This window comes from Oncorhynchus keta, chromosome 36, assembly GCF_023373465.1.
Source record: "Oncorhynchus keta strain PuntledgeMale-10-30-2019 chromosome 36, Oket_V2, whole genome shotgun sequence".
Taxonomy (NCBI): domain Eukaryota; kingdom Metazoa; phylum Chordata; class Actinopteri; order Salmoniformes; family Salmonidae; genus Oncorhynchus; species Oncorhynchus keta.
Genome location: NC_068456.1, coordinates 11,451,662 through 11,470,485, shown reverse-complemented (window position 1 = coordinate 11,470,485; position 18,824 = coordinate 11,451,662). Strand labels below are relative to the sequence as shown.

The following is an 18,824-nucleotide window of genomic DNA, read 5'->3' as shown; positions in this document are numbered from 1 at the left end:
TCGTCACTCCACTACCTTTATCATACCTGGCTCTCGGTTGTTTATCGATTTTATTCTATATGTACTGTACAGAACCACTCCTGCTCACCAACACTCAACAGGCAGAAACCTAACCGGCTCTTCTACGTCTTGTTGTCTGGGACGTCCTGTAATATCCACTGAACCAAAATATAAACGCAACATGTAAAGAGTTTGTTTCATGAGCTGAAATAAAAGATACCAGAAATGTTCCATATGCACAAAAAGCTTATTTCTCTCATTTTGTGGACTAATTTGTTTACATCCCTGTTAGTGAGCATTTTTCCTTTGCCAAGATAATCCATCCACCTGACAGGTGTGGCATATCAAAAAGCTCATTAAACAGCATGATCATTACACAGCTGCACCTTGTGCTGGGGACAATAAAAGGCCACTCTAAAATGTGCAGTTTTGTCACACAACACAATGCTGTGCAATTAGCATGATGACTTCAGGAATGTTCACCAGAGCTGTTGCCAGAGATTTGAATGTTCATTTCTCTGTCATAAGCCACCTCCAACGTCATTTTTGAGCATTTGGCAGTATGTTCAACAAGCCTCACAACCGCAGACCAATGACCAATTATGGAGTCGTATGGTGACTAATTTGCTGATGTCAACGTTGTGAACAGAGCGCCCCATTGGTGGACATTTTATCAATGGCTATTTGAATGCACAGTGATGCCGTGGCTGAGATCCTGAGGCCCACTGTCGTGCCATTCATCTGCCACCATCATCTCACGTTCCAGTATGGTAATGCACGGCCACATGTGGCAAGGATAATTCCTAGAAGCTGAAAATGTCCCAGTTCTTGGCCTGCATACTCACCAGACATGTCACCCATTGAGCATGTTTGGAATGCTCTGGATCTATGTGTACACAGCGTGTTCCAGTTCTCAATATCCAGCAACTTTTCACAGACATTGAAAAGGAGTGGGACAACATTCCACAGGCCACAATCAACAGCCTGATCAACTCTATGTGAAGGAGATGTGTCGTGCTGCATGAGGCAAATGGTGGTCACACCAGATACTGACTGGTTTTCTGATCCAAGCCCCTACCTTTTGTTAAGGTATCTGTGACCAACAGATGCATATCTGTTTTCCCAGTTAGGACCTAATGAATGTATTTAAATTGTTGGTATTTTATCAGGATCCCCATTAGCTGTTGCAAAAGCAGCAGCTACTCTCCCTGGAGTCCACACAAAACATGAAACATGACATAATACAGAACAGCTCAAGGATACAACTACTTCACACATAGCCTACATATCAATACATACACAAACTATCTAGGTCAGACAGGGGAGAGGCGCTGTGCCGTGAAGTGTTGCTTTATCTGTTTTATGAAACCAGGTTTACTGTTTATTTGAGCAATATGAGATGGAACGGAGTTCCATGCAATAATGGCTCTATATAATACTGTCCACTTTCTTGAATTTGTTCTGGATTTGGGGACTGTGAAAAGACCCCTCGTGGCATGTCTGGTGGGGTAAGTATGTGTGGAATGGGTGGCGGATGCCTCACAAGTCCTCAACTGGCAGCTTCATTAAATAGTACCCGCAAAACACCAGTCTCAACGTCAACAGTGAAGAGGCGACTCCGGGATGCTGGCCTTCTAGGCAGAGTTCCTCTGTCCAGTGTCTGTGTTCTTTTGCCCATCTTAATCTTTTCTTTTTATTTGCCAGTCTGAGATATGGCTTTTTCTTTGCAACTCTGCCTAGAAGGCCAGCATCGCCTCTTCACTGTTGACGTTGAGACCGGTGTTTTGAGGGTACTATTTAATGAAGCTGCCAGTTGAGGACTTGTGAGATGTCTGTTTCTCAAACTAGACATTCTAATTGACTTGTCCTCTTACTCAGTTGTGCCACCGGGGCCACTCCTCTTTCTATTCTGGTTAGAGCCCGTTTGCTCTGTTCCTGAGGTACAAAGACTTTCCTCTAGATCTTCAATTTCTTGGTAATTTCAAATGGAATAGCCTACCATTCTCAGAACAAGAATAAATTGTCAATTCCAGGAGTTATTTGTTTGTCATTTGAGCCGATAACCCACAAATGCTGATGCTCCAGACACTAACTTTACAAAAGGCCAGTTTTAATGCTTTTCTTTCATTATTGATTTTTTTTAATGCATGAATACGATGGCTCACTGTTTTTAGTAGCTACTATCTTTCCCACCTAAGTCTGCCCAGGCTTATGGACTGAAGTAATCATGAAAATGATTGGCAACATCAACCGTGCACCTAGCAATGGTTTGTGATGCGCCCAGCCTGACTGATTTGATGAAAGATGAGTTGAATTTGTCCTTCTGCCAATACCCTTTAATTTAAAGTAGTCCAATTTTTGCCCCACGATCACTCCCGGTGATATCATTGATTGATCTTTGATCAGAGTTCTGGTGGCGCAGCTGGCGCTGCAGTAAGTTTCATTTTTCTTTAATCAGAACAATAATTTTCAGCTTTGCAGTAACATAATTGCAAAACGTTTTTAAAATTAGCAATTAGCTTTTTGCCACCATCTCATTTAACCATACAGTTTTTCCTCAATAATGGAGCCTTAACAGTCAGATATTCCATAAAAAGTGCAGTTTGTTTTAGTCATTTAAAACATTAACAATGTCATAACTGTATTTCTGATAAATTTGATGTTATTTTAATCAAAAAACACTTTTTTTTAAAATCAAGGACATAAGAGTCACCAAACTTTTGAATGGTCTCTTATATGTTTTGGCCCAGTTTTTGGTATCTTTTTTCAACTGGATATAGCCACACCATTGTGATCACTGCATTCAATGGGTCTAGAACTTAGGCAATGATTTGCCTACCAAATCAATCAGTTTCAGAGATGTTCAGGACCAGTTTAATACTGTCCACCCATTCCAAAACAGACTGCAACTAATTGTTAAGGGTTTCAGTGACTTCATTAGCTGTGGTTGCTGATGCAAAATGAATCATCAGCGTCACGGACAAAACTTTGTTTAATGCCAGATGATCATTGGTAAAAATAGAAAAGCAGAGGGAGCACCCCCTACACCACATTGACATTGGAACAGTTCTATTAAAGAAACCCTATTGAGTTCTTAAGTTCCTCTGAATACACATCACAGACAAAGGTTGAATTGGTCCATTCACAGTTTTTTTCTGCACTGAAGGCTGCAGCAGAAATCTTCAGCCTCACAATCTTCTTATTATCAATTTCTTTCACCAATCATCAGTCTGTGTCAGCGCAGTACAGATGCCCTTCTCTATAAACATGCTGAAAGTCTGTTAATTTGTTTACAGAGAAATAGCATTTGGTCAAACACTATTTTTCCGCCTCAACCTATTTTTTTCCAACAGTTTGCTGTCCAGAGGGTAGTGCAGCTTCACCACTTTTAGGTAGGGGCAAACTTTGGCTGCCCTCCAGGCCTGAGGACAAAGACTTTCAGGAAGGCCAGATTAAAGATATGACAAATAGGACATCAACCACCATCCTCTGTAGCTTTCCATCTAAATGGTCAATTCCAGGAGGTTTGTCATAATTGACCGATAACAATAATTTTTCAGCTTCTATCTCAAGGCCATCAGACTGTTAAACAGCCACCATTATTATTTTTTTATGTGACTGCTGGCTCACTGTTTGTCATTGACACTGACCCAAGTTTGCCCCAGCCACTTTAAGTGATCATGAAAATGATTGGCAACATCAAATGGTTTGTATGAATAAGCCATCTGATTTGATGAAAGATGGAGTTGATATTTGTTTCTTACCCATAATTATTCATTTAAATGCATACGTTTTGTACTCTGATATCATTGATTGATCTTTGTAATACTTGTATCACTAGCCAGTTTAACTATGCTTTGTTTACTTTTCTCATACTCATCTCATATGTAATATAGATGTGCAGCCAGACTTATTAGCCATCTACTTTGCTCTCTTTACCATCACTCAATCCATGGAGCCTTAACATGTTTCATATGCATGTTTATCAATTATTGGAACACAATGTCATAAGATTCAGTAGTTTTGGAATTATTAGTTCAGACATTACATTTTTTGGTTATCACTGCATAAGAGTCGGAACTAGAAGCATCTTTTGTATGGTCTCTTATACACTATTTTAGGCCCAGCTTTTGGATCTTTGCTTTCCTGGATATAGCCAAATAAAATTGTGATTTGCATTTACGGATACAGCTTTAGATCAAAGTTCTACAGTATTGGTAAAAATGTGATCCATACATGTGGATAATCTTGTTCCTGTAGCATTTTGTTTTATATACCTTTATTTAACTAGGCAAGTCAGTTAAGAACAAATTATTAATTTTCAATGACGGCCTAGGAACAGTGGGTTAACTGCCTTGTTCTGGGGCAGAACGACAGAGTTTTACCTTGTCAGCTCGGGGATTCAATCGGGCAAACTTTCGGCTACTAGTCCAACACTCTAACCACCAGGGCACCTGCTGCCCCTGTAGTGTTTGTAAACAACCTGGTAGGTTGATTAATAACCTGAACCAAATTACAGGCACTGGTTACAGTGAGAAGTTTCCTCTTGAGCAGACAACATGATGAAAACCAGTCAATATTCAAGTCCCCAAGAAAGTAAACCTCTCTGTTTACATCACATACACTATCAAGCATTTCACACATGATTTAGATACTGACTGTTAGCACCAAAAGAAAAGGCTTTAGATGTGCCAAGTGAACCTACAACCACAACACTTCAATAACACTTGACATAAGATATTCTCTAAGCATTAAAAGGGATATGGCTCTGATAATATACAGCAACGCCTCCCCCATAAGCATTGCTGTCTCTTCTATAGATGTTATATCCTTGTATTGCTACTGCTGTATAATCAAATTAATGATCTAAGTGAGTCTCAGAAATTGCTAATATATGAATGTTATCTGATGTTAGCAAGTTGTTGATTTAATTAACCTTCTTTTTAAGGCTACATATATTAATATGGGCTATGTTCAGCCCTTTCCTGGGTAGCTTATCAGAGATAGACATAATGTGGAAAATAGCCAACATAGACATTGAAAAAAATATACATTCAGCAGTCCATTAATCAATTGGTGTGTGTGTGTGCTGCAGTGTTGAAGCTACGAACCCATAGGCTTAGCTTTCTCATCCCTTCCAGGCTTCTGGTAGGGTGGACAATGAGCCTGTCATAGCAGATGTAAGCAATGTCCTGACTGATTTCCTTATATGAACTGTAACGCAGTAAAATCTTTGAAATTGTTGCGTTTATGTTTTTGTTCAGTATTGATGCAGTGGACCCATCTGTTGCGATGGTCTGATACGTTGTGGCTGTATTGACGATTCTTTCAAACAAACTGAGATAACATGAGTGTTCTAATACCAGCACACAAATATTACATTATTCAACCCGTATTGAGTCCAGTTGTGATATTAAATGATGAAATATTGTGATCAATGTGAAAACGAATGCATTGAATAATAAAAATGAAGGAACTACAGTAATTGTTACAGATGTGGCCCCACTAGGGGGTAGTGTTAGCTACGGTCTGAAACTGTGCAGTCGCCTCTTCCGTTTGCCACGCCTGTTTACAATTGAACTATTTCCTTTGCCGAGGTATCTTTGTTACAAGAAGGGATGTGGTGAAACAAATGTTACCGTAAGGATGCGCCCATTGCAACACGTTTAGTTGGAACACATTCATCGAACAGGCGCGTGCGCTAAAGAAATAAGGTAGGTTCTGTTTGAGCCTCTCGTGGAGTGAATGCTTTTGTTAATACATGGCTAGGGCTGCTAATGCCATTTTAGGACTGGTTGAGGAGAGCAATTAGCTATTTGAAAACGGGTAACCTCTCGGTACACACTGTAGAGTAAAACTATAGCTTACATTGAGAATTATTTTGAATGTGATGTCACGGGTTTCTCTGGAGGTATATAGCTAGTGTAGCCTAGCCAGCCTCTAGTGGGCGCGAGATCGCACTAGCGGCTGCCTAGGATAAACTAGTGCCTTTGTCTTACAGAATGTTGCCTTTGTGGATAGTTCATTTCAAATTTAGAACGTATACCTCTTGTCAGTGGCCTAGGGTGATATTTTGCTAAGCATTCTACTTGCCTTATTACTCAAACTGAATTCTTACGCAGTGTTATGTCCGCTACATCAGTCTGAGACTGCCGTCAATGAAGGAGCGGTGTTGTACAAAACAAAGTCATCAGCAATTGGGCCGTCTCTAACCAATCAGCGTATCAAAACTGTTAACGAATTTTCAAAACGCTGCTTTGTACCAGCGGCTTCTGGGACTAATCAAAACCGCTAGAATGTGTTAGCGTTCTAGAAATCATTGGGGAGGGACTCAAATCCAGACTCATTGTGGAGAATAAATGTGGCGTTTGACCAGAGTGATGAGTTTGGGTAGCCAGCCAAGCATTCTACCCACAAGGACTCATTATCTTGGGCTGGACAAGGCCTACATGTTACCATATGTTCAAGGGAAGACCAGGGCAGCTTGGCTCAAATTTTTGAAGCCTATGTATAAATACCCTGACTATTGGAAAATCATTGAGCAACACATTCAAACACACAGGTGCAGAGAGCTGCCCTGGGCTTTATGAATTCACAGATCTAAAGTGTCCAAGGTTATCCAGTAAAATACATCAAATTATATCACCAAATACATCTTACTAGGCTGATTCTATAATAAATCTATACAAGGAAACGGGTCTTGTTCCCAGAAAAGTCAGGTAAGTAAGCTACAGGAAGACTCATTGGCTCTTGAAAACATTATCAGTAATTCAATGTGTAGCTATGCCATGTGTGAGGTAAGGCAAACATGTTGTTGCTAGGCCAGTATCCACAACTGTTCTTCCTCAAATGAGAGTAACAAAGAGGCACAGCGGGCTAAAATAATTTGATCAGTGGCAGCTTCAAGAGAGAGGTAAGAAATTAACTTAGATTAAATTGTTAAGTGTATTTTTCGTTGTATTCAAACACAGTAAGAGCTTTTTTCTGCACTTCTATCATAGTATAGGTATAAAGGTAACTAAGAAGGAAATGGGGCAGACTGGGTGTTCTATGTCAGTCTTTGTTCTGTAGTTAAGCTTTGATTGACACTACCCTCATGATCAGCGTTCTAGAGAGCCACTCTAGTCGTTTGCCATGGGTTATTTCCATGAGCACCATCGTGAAGTTAATAGGAGCATGTCAAATGAAAGCTTAGTCTATATTTTGGAGAAATGAAGGCATAGATAAATTTTTCAACCATTTTCAACCATTTCTTTTTTTTTTGCTTAAGTAATGGCTTTGATTTCTGGTTAAACAGATGGAATATGTGTCTTAGATGTTTTCTAACATAAAAAACATTAGAATTACATCAAAACCCAATGTGAAGTAAAGACCCCTGCCATCTAATATCAACATATTCTTATTTAGTTTTGGGGAAATGTTTTGCTGTATAAGTTTTAAGAAACATTGCCTTGTGCCTTGCAATTCCGTTACCAAAAACCCACATCTTTAAGATATTATCTAATTTGTCACCCTTGTGAGGGAGGATAATGAAAGTTAACAGAAGTAACAAGTAAAGGTAGACCTATAAATTAGTAAGTGTTTTTACTGGTTTACATTTTTGTATATGAATTATTAAGTGATTAAAACATGTAATTCTGTTACCAAATCGGTAACAGAATTACTGCAATTGAATTGGCTACAATACAAAATCACAGTAGTCACAAACCACAGTTTGGTCACTTGCTACTGTCATCCCTACCAATGGCATACTGTTATGTTAACCTGTATGAGCATTTCTTTCTTGTTTTATCTTCTGGTGGTCAAAGCTAGACAGTCTAGACAATCCCTCCCCCTCTCGCTGCCTCTCTCTTCTACGGCCTTTTCTCATTTGGGCAAAAGTCTGTCCTCTCTCCTCCGTGACCTGGAAACCGATAAGTGATCATGGAGTGTGTCCATTTTGTTAGTAGGCAAACGGAAGACTGTCCTCCCCTCCTTGATTAACCTCCTTTGTCGAGGAAGAATACGTGTGTCCTACCTCAGAAGAGTTTGATTATCTGCCACACACCGTTTGAATCAGATGTTGTATAGCCGGAGGAGAAAAGCATGTTTTTAAATGTGTGCAATCTTCTACTTCTCCTTTTTATCTATACAATTCTTGCATGAATCACTTTACACTTATTTTGGGATCCACCCCTGTAAACGCCATTTGCCAGATGGCACGCTAGGGGAGAAAGTATTCTCATTTCATAAAAGTGCATTTTTGTCTACGTTCACTCTCCGCGCCGCCTCTGCTTGATTACCTTTGACCTTTTTTAAAAGGAGATGAGTGGACGCAGGAGTTGAGCAAATCTAATTGAGAAAAGCCCTCTCTCTCCATTTTAATATGACCTCTTCTGGCTGTTAATGACACCCATGAGCCCCCTCTTTCCATGTACTGTAACCAGCATCCTCACCCACTGAGCACCGACAGACACTGGATGTCCATGGATGTTGGAATTTGTTCTGTCTGCCCTGGCCTTGATTTTCTACGTCCACGGATGTTGGAATTTGGCCCAAAAATAAACAACCATTATTGGTGACTGGACCAAATCTGAACCAATTGTAGATGTCTGTTTCACAAGTTTGGACAACACAGTACAGTAAATAAAAGTTGAGTAGAGTATATTGTACTGTACTCTACTGCCCCGTACTGTACCGCACTCTACTGTGATGTCCTAACTTGTGAAACATAGATGTCTATGATTGGTTCAGATTAGGTCTGGACCAACCAAATTTGGTTTGGGCTCATTAGAATAATAGCCAGTGTGTAGAATAATACCCCAAAATGTAAAGGATGAGATTGTGTACCTATTCGTAATACATCACCATGAAGAGAATTACATTCATATCCGTAATTATGCATTTCTGTGTAGTACAGATCAGGGACCCATGATTTAATTCCGTTACCGTAATTGTGTTACCGGGTGTGAAGCCACTTCGCTTACTGTAGTTCAATAACCAAAATATATATATAGATTTATTTTTACTCAAGATGTCATGTCATAGCTGACACTCCATTTAAATGTTTTATATCTTAAATCGAAGCAGATATTTAAGAGTTTTTGGAAAACGTCGCATAAAAAAACGGGAGATTTTACCTTGATTCTGTTACAATACTTTGCATCTGCACAGTTCTTCCATTTAAATGGGTTTTTGTAAAATGTTCAGTGGAAATTGTTTTAAAAGTACTTTACATTTAAGTCATTTAGCAGACGCTCTTATCCAGAGCGACTTACAAATTGGTGCATTCACCTTATGACATCCAGTGGAACAGCCACTTTACAATAGTGCATCTAAATCTTTTAAGGGGGGGGGTGAGAAGGATTACTTTATCCTATCCTAGGTATTCCTTAAAGAGGTGGGGTTTCAGGTGTCTCCGGAAGGTGGTGATTGACTCCGCTGTCCTGGCGTCGTGAGGGAGTTTGTTCCACCATTGGGGGGCCAGAGCAGCGAACAGTTTTGACTGGGCTGAGCGGGAACTGTACTTCCTCAGTGGTAGGGAGGCGAGCAGGCCAGAGGTGGATGAACGCAGTGCCCTTGATTGGGTGTAGGGCCTGATCAGAGCCTGGAGGTACTGAGGTGCCGTTCCCCTCACAGCTCCGTAGGCAAGCACCATGGTCTTGTAGCGGATGCGAGCTTCAACTGGAAGCCAGTGGAGAGAGCGGAGGAGCGGGGTGACGTGAGAGAACTTGGGAAGGTTGAACACCAGACGGGCTGCGGCGTTCTGGATGAGTTGTAGGGGTTTAATGGCACAGGCAGGGAGCCCAGCCAACAGCGAGTTGCAGTAATCCAGATGGGAGATGACAAGTGCCTGGATTAGGACCTGCGCCGCTTCCTGTGTGAGGCAGGGTCGTACTCTGCGGATGTTGTAGAGCATGAACCTACAGGAACGGGCCACCGCCTTGATGTTAGTTGAGAACGACAGGGTGTTGTCCAGGATCACGCCAAGGTTCTTAGCGCTCTGGGAGGTGGACACAATGGAGTTGTCAACCGTGATGGCGAGATCATGGAACGGGCAGTCCTTCCCCGGGAGGAAGAGCAGCTCCGTCTTGCCGAGGTTCAGCTTGAGGTGGTGATCCGTCATCCACACTGATATGTCTGCCAGACATGCAGAGATGCGATTCGCCACCTGGTCATCAGAAGGGGGAAAGGAGAAGATTAATTGTGTGTCGTCTGCATAGCAATGATAGGAGAGACCATGTGAGGTTATGACAGAGCCAAGTGACTTGGTGTATAGCGAGAATAGGAGAGGGCCTAGAACAGAGCCCTGGGGGACACCAGTGGTGAGAGCGCGTGGTGAGGAGACAGATTCTCGCCACGCCACCTGGTAGGAGCGACCTGTCAGGTAGGACGCAATCCAAGCGTGGGCCGCGCCGGAGATGCCCAACTCGGAGAGGGTGGAGAGGAGGATCTGATGGTTCACAGTATCGAAGGCAGCCGATAGGTCTAGAAGGATGAGAGCACAGGAGAGAGAGATAGCTTTAGCAGTGCGGAGCGCCTCCGTGATACAGAGAAGAGCAGTCTGACTAGTCTTGAAACCTGACTGATTTGGATCAAGAAGGTCATTCTGAGAGAGATAGCGGGAGAGCTGGCCAAGGACGGCACGTTCAAGAGTTTTGGAGAGAAAAGAAAGAAGGGATACTGGTCTGTAGTTGTTGACATCGGAGGGATCGAGTGTAGGTTTTTTCAGAAGGGGTGCAACTCTCGCTCTCTTGAAGACTTAAGGGACGTAGCCAGCGGTCAGGGATGAGTTGATGAGCGAGGTGAGGTAAGGGAGAAGGTCTCCGGAAATTGTCTGGAGAAGAGAGGAGGGGATAGGGTCAAGCGGGCAGGTTGTTGGGCGGTCGGCCGTCACAAGACGCGAGATTTCATCTGGAGAGAGAGGGGAGAAAGAGGTCAGAGCACAGGGTAGGGCAGTGTGAGCAGAACCAGTGGTGTCGTTTGACTTAGCAAACGAGGATCGGATGTCGTCGACCTTCTTTTCAAAATGGTTGACGAAGTCATCTGCAGAGAGGGAGGAGGAGGGGAGGGGAGGAGGATTCAGGAGGGAGGAGAAGGTGGCAAAGAGCTTCCTAGGGTTAGAGGCAGATGCTTGGAATTTAGAGTGGTAGAAAGTGGCTTTAGCAGCAGAGACAGAGGAGGAAAATGTAGAGAGGAGGGAGTGAAAGGATGCCAGGTCCGCAGGGAGGCGAGTTTTCCTCCATTTCCGCTCGGCTGCCCGGAGCCCTGTTCTGTGAGCTCGCAATGAGTCGTCGAGCCACGGAGCGGGAGGGGAGGACCGAGCCAGCCTGGAGGATAGGGGACATAGAGAGTCAAAGGATGCAGAAAGGGAGGAGAGGGTTGAGGAGGCAGAATCAGGAGATAGGTTGGAGAAGGTTTGAGCAGAGGGAAGAGATGGAAGAGGAGAGAGTAAGCGGGGGAGAGAGAGCGAAGGTTGGGACGGCGCGATACCATCCGAGTAGGGGCAGTGTGGGAAGTGTTGGATGAGAGCGAGAGGGAAAAGGATACAAGGTAGTGGTCGGAGACATGGAGGGGAGTTGCAATTAGGTTAGTGGAAGAACAGCATCTAGTAAAGATGAGGTCGAGCGTATTGCCTGCCTTGTGAGTAGGGGGAAGGTGAGAGGGTGAGGTCAAAAGAGGAGAGGAGTGGAAAGGAGGCAGAGAGGAATGAGTCAAAGGTAGACGTGGGGAGGTTAAAGTCGCCCAGAACTGTGAGAGGTGAGCCGTCCTCAGGAAAGGAGCTTATCAAGGCATCAAGCTCATTGATGAACTCTCCGAGGGAAACTGGAGGGCGATAAATGATAAGGATGTTAAGCTTGAAAGGGCTGGTAACAGTGACAGCATGGAATTCAAAGGAGGCGATAGACAGATGGGTAAGGGGAGAAAGAGAGAATGACCACTTGGGAGAGATGAGGATCCCGGTGCCACCACCCCGCTGACCAGAAGCTCTCGGGGTGTGCGAGAACACGTGGGCGGACGAAGAGAGAGCAGTAGGAGTAGCAGTGTTATCTGTGGTGATCCATGTTTCCGTCAGTGCCAAGAAGTCGAGGGACTGGAGGGAGGCATAGGCTGAGATGAACTCTGCCTTGTTGGCCGCAGATCGGCAGTTCCAGAGGCTACCGGAGACCTGGAACTCCACGTGGGTCGTGCGCGCTGGGACCACCAGATTAGGGTGGCCGCGGCCACGCGCTGTGGAGCGTTTGTATGGTCTGTGCAGAGAGGAGAGAACAGGGATAGACAGACACATAGTTGACAGGCTACAGAAGAGGCTACGCTAATGCAATGTTCTTGTGCATTGAGTTCTCTACGGTTTAACCTTTGAAAACCATGGTTTTTGTTTGGTATACATTTTGAAGTGAAAAATCAGAGTCGGCGTAATTCTGTCACTGGATTCTCCCCATGGCAACAAGACATACTCAAACCGGCAGGGAGGATGCTAGAGGGAGCGCAACACCCCAGAGACACACAGAGCATTAGCTGTCTGTTTTTACAATTGTATTTACAATAATTTTGGTTCCTAGTGAGATTCCATCCTGGACTCATTATCATTAAATATAATCAAGCTTTGTGAGAGCTATTCAACATCGTGACGAATACAGATAATATGATGCTTTTACATTTGCAAGTTCAGCATGACTTGACTGGCGGCTGTAGCTGGATGCTACATGTTTGTTTATATGGCTGGTCTGTCTGGTTGTAGCTATGCTACTATAAGGTACACAATGGGCAGTGTTCTTCCTCTTATCTGTGCTGCCATCCCTGACCACACAACAGATCATGGTACCAGTAGTACAGCCCAAGTGTCTTTGGTTTATATCACAACAACTGTTTAAAGACCGAAATATATATATATATATTTTTTGCTGTCAATTTCAGAGGTCGCTTGGACACATGACACATCTCTGGGCCTCTCCCCATAACCATGGCACTGGGAGTTGACAGGGCCTTCCCAGCATCCATCTCTCCGATGGAGTCCAAGGGCTGCAGTGGACAATGGAAGACTCGGATTCCAGAGATTACCCGGGCGGGGTCAACCACAACGCAGCATGACAAAGACTGGGAGAGGGGGACAGGGGATAGGGACCGGGGTGGTCCCAGAAAGAGTGTTACAATGGCACCCACCTCCAGGTATATGAGTGACAGGAGGCAGTACTCTATGAGGAAACCGCTGGTCACCACCACAGAGCAGCAGACCTCCATCCTAAAGAAATCCTACCTACAGGAGCACCCAGAAAAGGTGAGAGATGACTGCTACTATTGTATGACTTACGACAAGTATGGAAACCTGTTTGATTTAGATTCCCTTTGACTGCACTTAAAAAAAATAATAATCATTAAAAAAATTATACTATTACTTTACAAATAACAACAATGAACACCACATTGTATGTTAGCTCTACCTAATGTCCTATTCCTTCCCTGTTCTTTCACCATAGGAGCGACAGGGGGAAGGTAGCAGTAATGAAGCACACCATCATGGCGAGTTTGACTTCCAGACCCGATGGGCTGAACAGAAGTTCCCAGACAACTTCAACCCCTCTCAGGCCAACATCTCAACCTGCTCAGCCTCCAGAGAGGACTTTAGCACCTCCCTAGGGGTGTCAGACCTCAGGACCGGTCTGTCACATGAAGAACCCACCTTCAGCTCATCGTATCTTGGCAGCAGGCCTGGCCGACGCAGCCTCTCCAGCCCACCCCTGGAGGTCCGTACTTTCTCTACTCCACTTAACTCCAAGTGGACCTCCACTCTGCTATCCCCCCTCTCGCCCTCCTACACCCCCCCGTCGTGCCCGTCCAGACAGAGATGGACAGAGCTGAAATTGGATGCAGGTGAAGTTTGTCAATCACATGGAGGAGGAAGGGAAATGAATCTAAATGCAGGCCCTTCAGTGGGCTACTCCAAGGGAAACTCCAACTCTGTGCTCCACACCATGTCCCCCCACCAGGCCAACTACTGGGCCTGTGCCATTCCCAGCTCCCTGCCCCCCTCCCCAGACCGACGCTCTTCGAGCTGGAACCCTGACAAGGAGTACCAAGCCCTCCTGGACTACACCTACCCTCTGAGGCCAGGTAGGGTGGTCGGTGGGTGGGATACCTCCGACGCAGGGGGTGGACCTCTCATCCAGACAGACCCAAACCTCCAGGACTCAGGAATAGACCTGGACCGCCTCTGCAGCTCTACCAGCCTGTCAGCTTTGGACTTTTCCCCGACTGGCATGGCAGGGGTGGGGACGGCAAGGGAGAGGCGGATGCCGGGTATAGGTCAGAGGTCATCTGAGCTGCGTGGGCTCTCACACCCCAAGTCCTCAGATAGTCGCCTCTCCAGTAGCCCCTTATCCTCTGCGGACCCTATTGGTCTATCCGTGGAGAGTCTCGACTGTAGTGGAGGTGGTGGTCTGGATCCTTTGCATCGTATCAAGGAAGGTCGCTACTGCCATCACAGCATCTCCTCTTCCACCACGTTCATCCGCACAACGAGTATCCTTCCCCAGTCAGGGTGCCTCAGAGGGGAGGCTTGGGATGAGGAGTTCTGGTCTCTCCCGGAGCAGTTGGAGGAGCTCCGGGGTTTGTCCCGGCAGGTCAGGGAGGTGACGGCCCAACTCAGTCAGCCTGTCACAGCCAGCTGGGAGTCCCTGGAGAGGGGGACCACCTCCGTCCAGTCCTCCATGAACCTGGCTGAAAAACAGGAGGCAGAGGAGGAGAGAAAAGAACGGGAGCAGAATGAAAAGCAAGAAGGGGAGGTTGATGAGAAGCAGAAAGAGGTGTCCATTTCTGAAGCGCTTCAATACTTTAATAAAGGTATGTGTTGGTGCCAGCATTTCAGTAGGCTTTTAAAAAAATGTATAGTATTTTATTGTATTTGTAATATTTCTCAACTTAGAATGTGTTTGACTTCAAACACTTTTTTTTAGTCTCTAAAGTGGTCCATAGTGGGGAATCCTCCCAGGCAGCCAGAAACTCTGGTTCTAGGATGGAGGGTGGGGTAGCAGGCAGGGGAGTGAGCAGGGCCAGTCTCAGAAAGGTGGAGGCCATGGTGGACCAGCTGAGTGGATTAACCCTGCCTGAGTTCCAGAGGGCGAGTCAGGGGGAGCAGGGGCCCAGGGTGTCCCTCATGCAGCACATCCAGGTAAGGACAGAGAGCTAAAATAATCGCTTTATTATGTGAAATATAATGACGAGGGTGTGCCTCTGCCACCAGTATGCAAAAAAATGCAATATGATACAGTACCTCCCAACACAATGGAATACAATACACGTTACACAATCAATGCAATGTGTTGATAATGGTATATTTAAACAATAAGGCCATGGGGTGTGGTATATGGCCAATATACCATGGCTAAGGGATGTTCTTAAGCACAACGCAACACAGAGTGCCTGGATACAGCTCTTAGCCGTGGTATATTGGCCATATACCACAAACCCCTGAGGTGCCAAATTGCGACTATGAAACTGGTTACCAATGTAATTTAGAGCAGTAAAAATAAATGTTTTGTCATACCTGTGGTATACGGTCTGATATACCACAGCTGTCAGCCAATCAGTATTCAGGGCTTGAACCACCCAGTTTATAATGCATACCACATGTACAGTACACAGGTCTCACCTCTATTCAATCCAAATCCACGAACAAACGGTTGTGGTGCAGTTTGATATTAACCTGTTTACCCATCAGACCTTCTGTTCTAACCTGGAGGAGCTCATCCAATGGCTGTACACTGTGGTGGAGAGGATGGAGGTGCTGGCTCCGCCCTCTGTGGACATCGAGAGTGTCAAGTCGTCCCTGGCGGATTATAAGGTCCGTAGTTTACACACAAAAGATCCTATAAATAAATGTTACATGTTATTCTGTGGGTGTACAATACACGTCCTTGCTCAAAAGTGATAACTCTTGGCGTAGTATCTTGGGAGAAGGGAAGTGGCTTATAATTAATCAACCCCCTCTGTCCCCTTCTCTTTTTTTCTGTCTTTCAATCTCTATATGCCTTTGTCTCCCCACTCCCTCTGTTTTTCCCTTTGTCTTTTTCACCCTCATCACTCTCTCGTTCCCCTGCCTCTCCCTCCATAGAGGTTTCAGAGAGAAGTAAATGCCCACCAGCCTCTGACCACCTCTGTTCTGCAGACTGGAGAGCTTCTCTTGGGTTGTATGACCTCTACTTCTCCCGGTGAGCTTTCCATCACTGACTAGTTTCTCTTTGCCTGCAGCTATTTCATTGGTACCTACTGTATCTCAGGTGTCACCCACCCTGACTATTAGGACCGATAAATGAGGCTTCCTTCACACAGCAATGACCCCGATCTCAACTCAAGAGGATCAGCCTGTCAGACCAGACTCCTTCATAGTAAAGGTTGTGGAAGTGTTAAAATTACTTTTAAATTTTTTTTTTTTTACTGAAAGAAGACTGAGGCCAATACGCCACACTACTCTATTTCCCTTTGTGAATTCTGAAATATGCTTTCGCTCCTTTACTAAAGGAAGAGTCAAATGAGTTGCGTGACACAGCAACATCTGAGACTGTTGAAGTGGGCGTTGCCTGTTTAAAAATGTTTTTTTTTAAAGGGATTCAAATGACATTACATGATAAGCTTACATGTTTGTGTGAAGGCTACCTTGATCAAAGGGTAACAGTGTCCGCTAACAGGGGCGAGCTTGTCTTTGTTTCAGGTCTCATACGTGTCAGTTCAACAGCTAACACTGGCATACTGTAGATGTCTGGCAGTCACTAAAGCTTTCCATTTCTTTTTTCTCTTCCTCTTTTCATTTTTCTTCTCTATACTACTCTCTTCCCAGTTCTGAAAGAGACCCTTGGTCTTATTGAGAGGCAGTCCAGGGCGTTGGAGACTCACTCAGAGCACCTCTTCTCCTCTATCCTCTCGGCCATGGACAGCCTGACCCAGCCCAGGGAGACCGGCGCTGGGGACACCGATAGCGTGGAGATCCAGGGGACAGCTTAGTGAAGGCTCCATGCAAGATATGGATAGTATGTTTCTGTGGTTACATAGAGATCGGGCTGTGACTACTATACATCACAGTCTCGTCTCTGGCTATCGGTTGTATTATTTATCAGAAGTAATTATCCTTTTCAGTGAAGAAGAATGAGAGCAGATTGGTGGAGGCTTGATGAGGTGCAGGAGCTTCTTCACTAACATTCCTTAAAGGAAATAGCCTCGATGTGTTGAAAAGAGAACCACTTGACTGTTTCATTATTGTCTTAAGTGCTTTTTAAATGTTTGCATAATGTGTGCTGAAGAAGCAAAGTATTATTTGCCTTGTGATATATGCTCAAGCAGATGTTTAATCATTTATTTGAGTTACACAGTTATTAATAATGACCCATTGCACTCCTCTTGCAACTCTGTTACATGCATGACATTATTATTTTTTAAACCTATTTTGATATCCCTCTGTGGCATCTAAGTGTCTTCACGAACTTCACTAAAGGTGCTGTGAATTTCGTACACTCGTACACTGCAATATTTTCCAGCAAGTTTCAACCAGTTGATTATGGCCTCAGATTGGTCTCAGATTGGCCTCAGATTGTATCATCACCTGTCTCTGGTACATAATGTTGAGCCTTCTTCCTGGATTGACAGAAGGGAAGGTCTGCATTTGTGCAGTGTTGATGTTGTATATGTAGATTGGTAATATAGGATAGTGAACCATTGTGCCCTTACAGTTGTATTTGAAATCATATCATTGATCAGATGGCAGCTATATGCAAGATATGGCCACTGTGATAATCACCAGCCAGAGACGACAGCACAGTTTGGAGGTTCCATGTTTTTATGAGTTTGATACTTTTCGTATACATGGAAAACCTGGATAAAAAGTGCCTCAATTCAATCATATCAAGCATTCACGGGCAATAGTCGGCACCCGCGCGTACCTGATGTTTTGGCGGTGTCAAATTGGTGAGCAGCTGCTCTTGGTTGTCACAAAGCCACACCCCTCACGTTAAGATGTTCAGAATGAGAAAGTAGGTTATATGGAAATAATTATGCTCAAATTGAAAATCATTCAACTAAATAATGAGGATTTAATTTCAAATTAAAATGTAAACAAGGCTGCATGGGATTTCTCTTAATGAGACTCGTGCAGCCACGGGCAATGTCCACTTTAGGTATAACGCCAGGAGCTGCTTGTGGATTTGACAGCTCTAACGCAGTTCCACCTTCACTGTCAAAACGACCACTTTGGGGATGTCGGCTAAAGGGGATCTGATTGAATAGAGCGCTCAGACATAACTACAGCCTTTTTTAATGTGCAGGATGTTTTTAACTGTCTTTGTTACTGTAGTAATCAATTGGGAATGTTAACTTTTAAACACCATGGAAAACTTTGTTCATCAGACTGTTATCCTCATTCACAAAATGAACCTGGTGAAAACTACACATGGTTCCTTCTGATTAAACAAACCTTTTATCTGGCTGCTTCATTGAATGTATAATCAGTTTGTGTAGAGCTCAGGTATAATAATTATCAGATTTGTGCTGCCTAATGAGTTGTTGCTCTTAAAGCTGAGTAATCTGAAATGGGCTGTCTACAGGCCCCAGATTCATGGAACAGTATTTCCTCAACTATGGAATTCTGCTGAGTCGGGTCTACTGGAAATCAGGTCACACTTCAGCTGCTTATGGAGCAGAACAATGGAGGCCAGGTCAGTGAAAATACTGTAGTTACAAATGTGGCTTGGCATATTGTAAGATCCAAGGAACTGTGAATCTCTGACCTTTTCCTTAAGTCTGAAATGAGCAGTTGGTGTACTGAGGGGACTCATGAGAATGTGACACATAGGCATTCT

At 44.2% G+C, this 18,824-nt stretch overlaps 1 protein-coding gene across 3 annotated transcripts; it reads left to right on the top strand.

Annotated features, from left to right (window-relative positions):
• Positions 1 to 5,535: 5,535 nt before the first annotated feature.
• On the top strand, positions 5,536 to 18,458 carry LOC118369626 (centrosomal protein of 68 kDa). 3 transcript variants are annotated; one of them, XM_035754144.2, is made up of 8 exons: positions 5,536 to 5,714; positions 12,898 to 13,258; positions 13,458 to 14,820; positions 14,934 to 15,148; positions 15,698 to 15,820; positions 16,091 to 16,187; positions 16,309 to 16,370; positions 16,814 to 16,963. In XM_035754144.2, exons 2-8 carry the CDS (start codon positions 12,944 to 12,946, stop codon positions 16,817 to 16,819), a joined length of 2,181 nt encoding a protein of 726 aa, XP_035610037.1. In that variant the 5' UTR covers positions 5,536 to 5,714; positions 12,898 to 12,943; the 3' UTR covers positions 16,820 to 16,963. The 3 variants fall into 3 exon arrangements, 2 of the variants coding, with proteins under 2 accessions (XP_035610037.1, XP_035610035.1); XR_004822655.2 differs by having other exon boundaries at positions 5,537 to 5,714; positions 16,257 to 16,370; positions 16,814 to 16,901; XM_035754142.2 differs by lacking the exon at positions 16,309 to 16,370 and having other exon boundaries at positions 5,538 to 5,714; positions 16,814 to 18,458.
• The last annotated feature ends 366 nt before the right edge of the window (positions 18,459 to 18,824 follow it).

Excerpts from the sequence above, each read along its gene's own strand:
- LOC118369626 (XM_035754142.2), top strand. The coding sequence starts at position 12,944 with ATGGCACTGGGAGTTGACAGGGCCTTCCCAGCATCCATCTCTCCGATG. Across the intron at positions 14,821-14,933 it reads GCTTCAATACTTTAATAAAG|TCTCTAAAGTGGTCCATAGT; the intron begins GTATGTGTTGGT and ends ACTTTTTTTTAG. Across the intron at positions 16,188-16,813 it reads TATGACCTCTACTTCTCCCG|TTCTGAAAGAGACCCTTGGT; the intron begins GTGAGCTTTCCA and ends CTCTCTTCCCAG.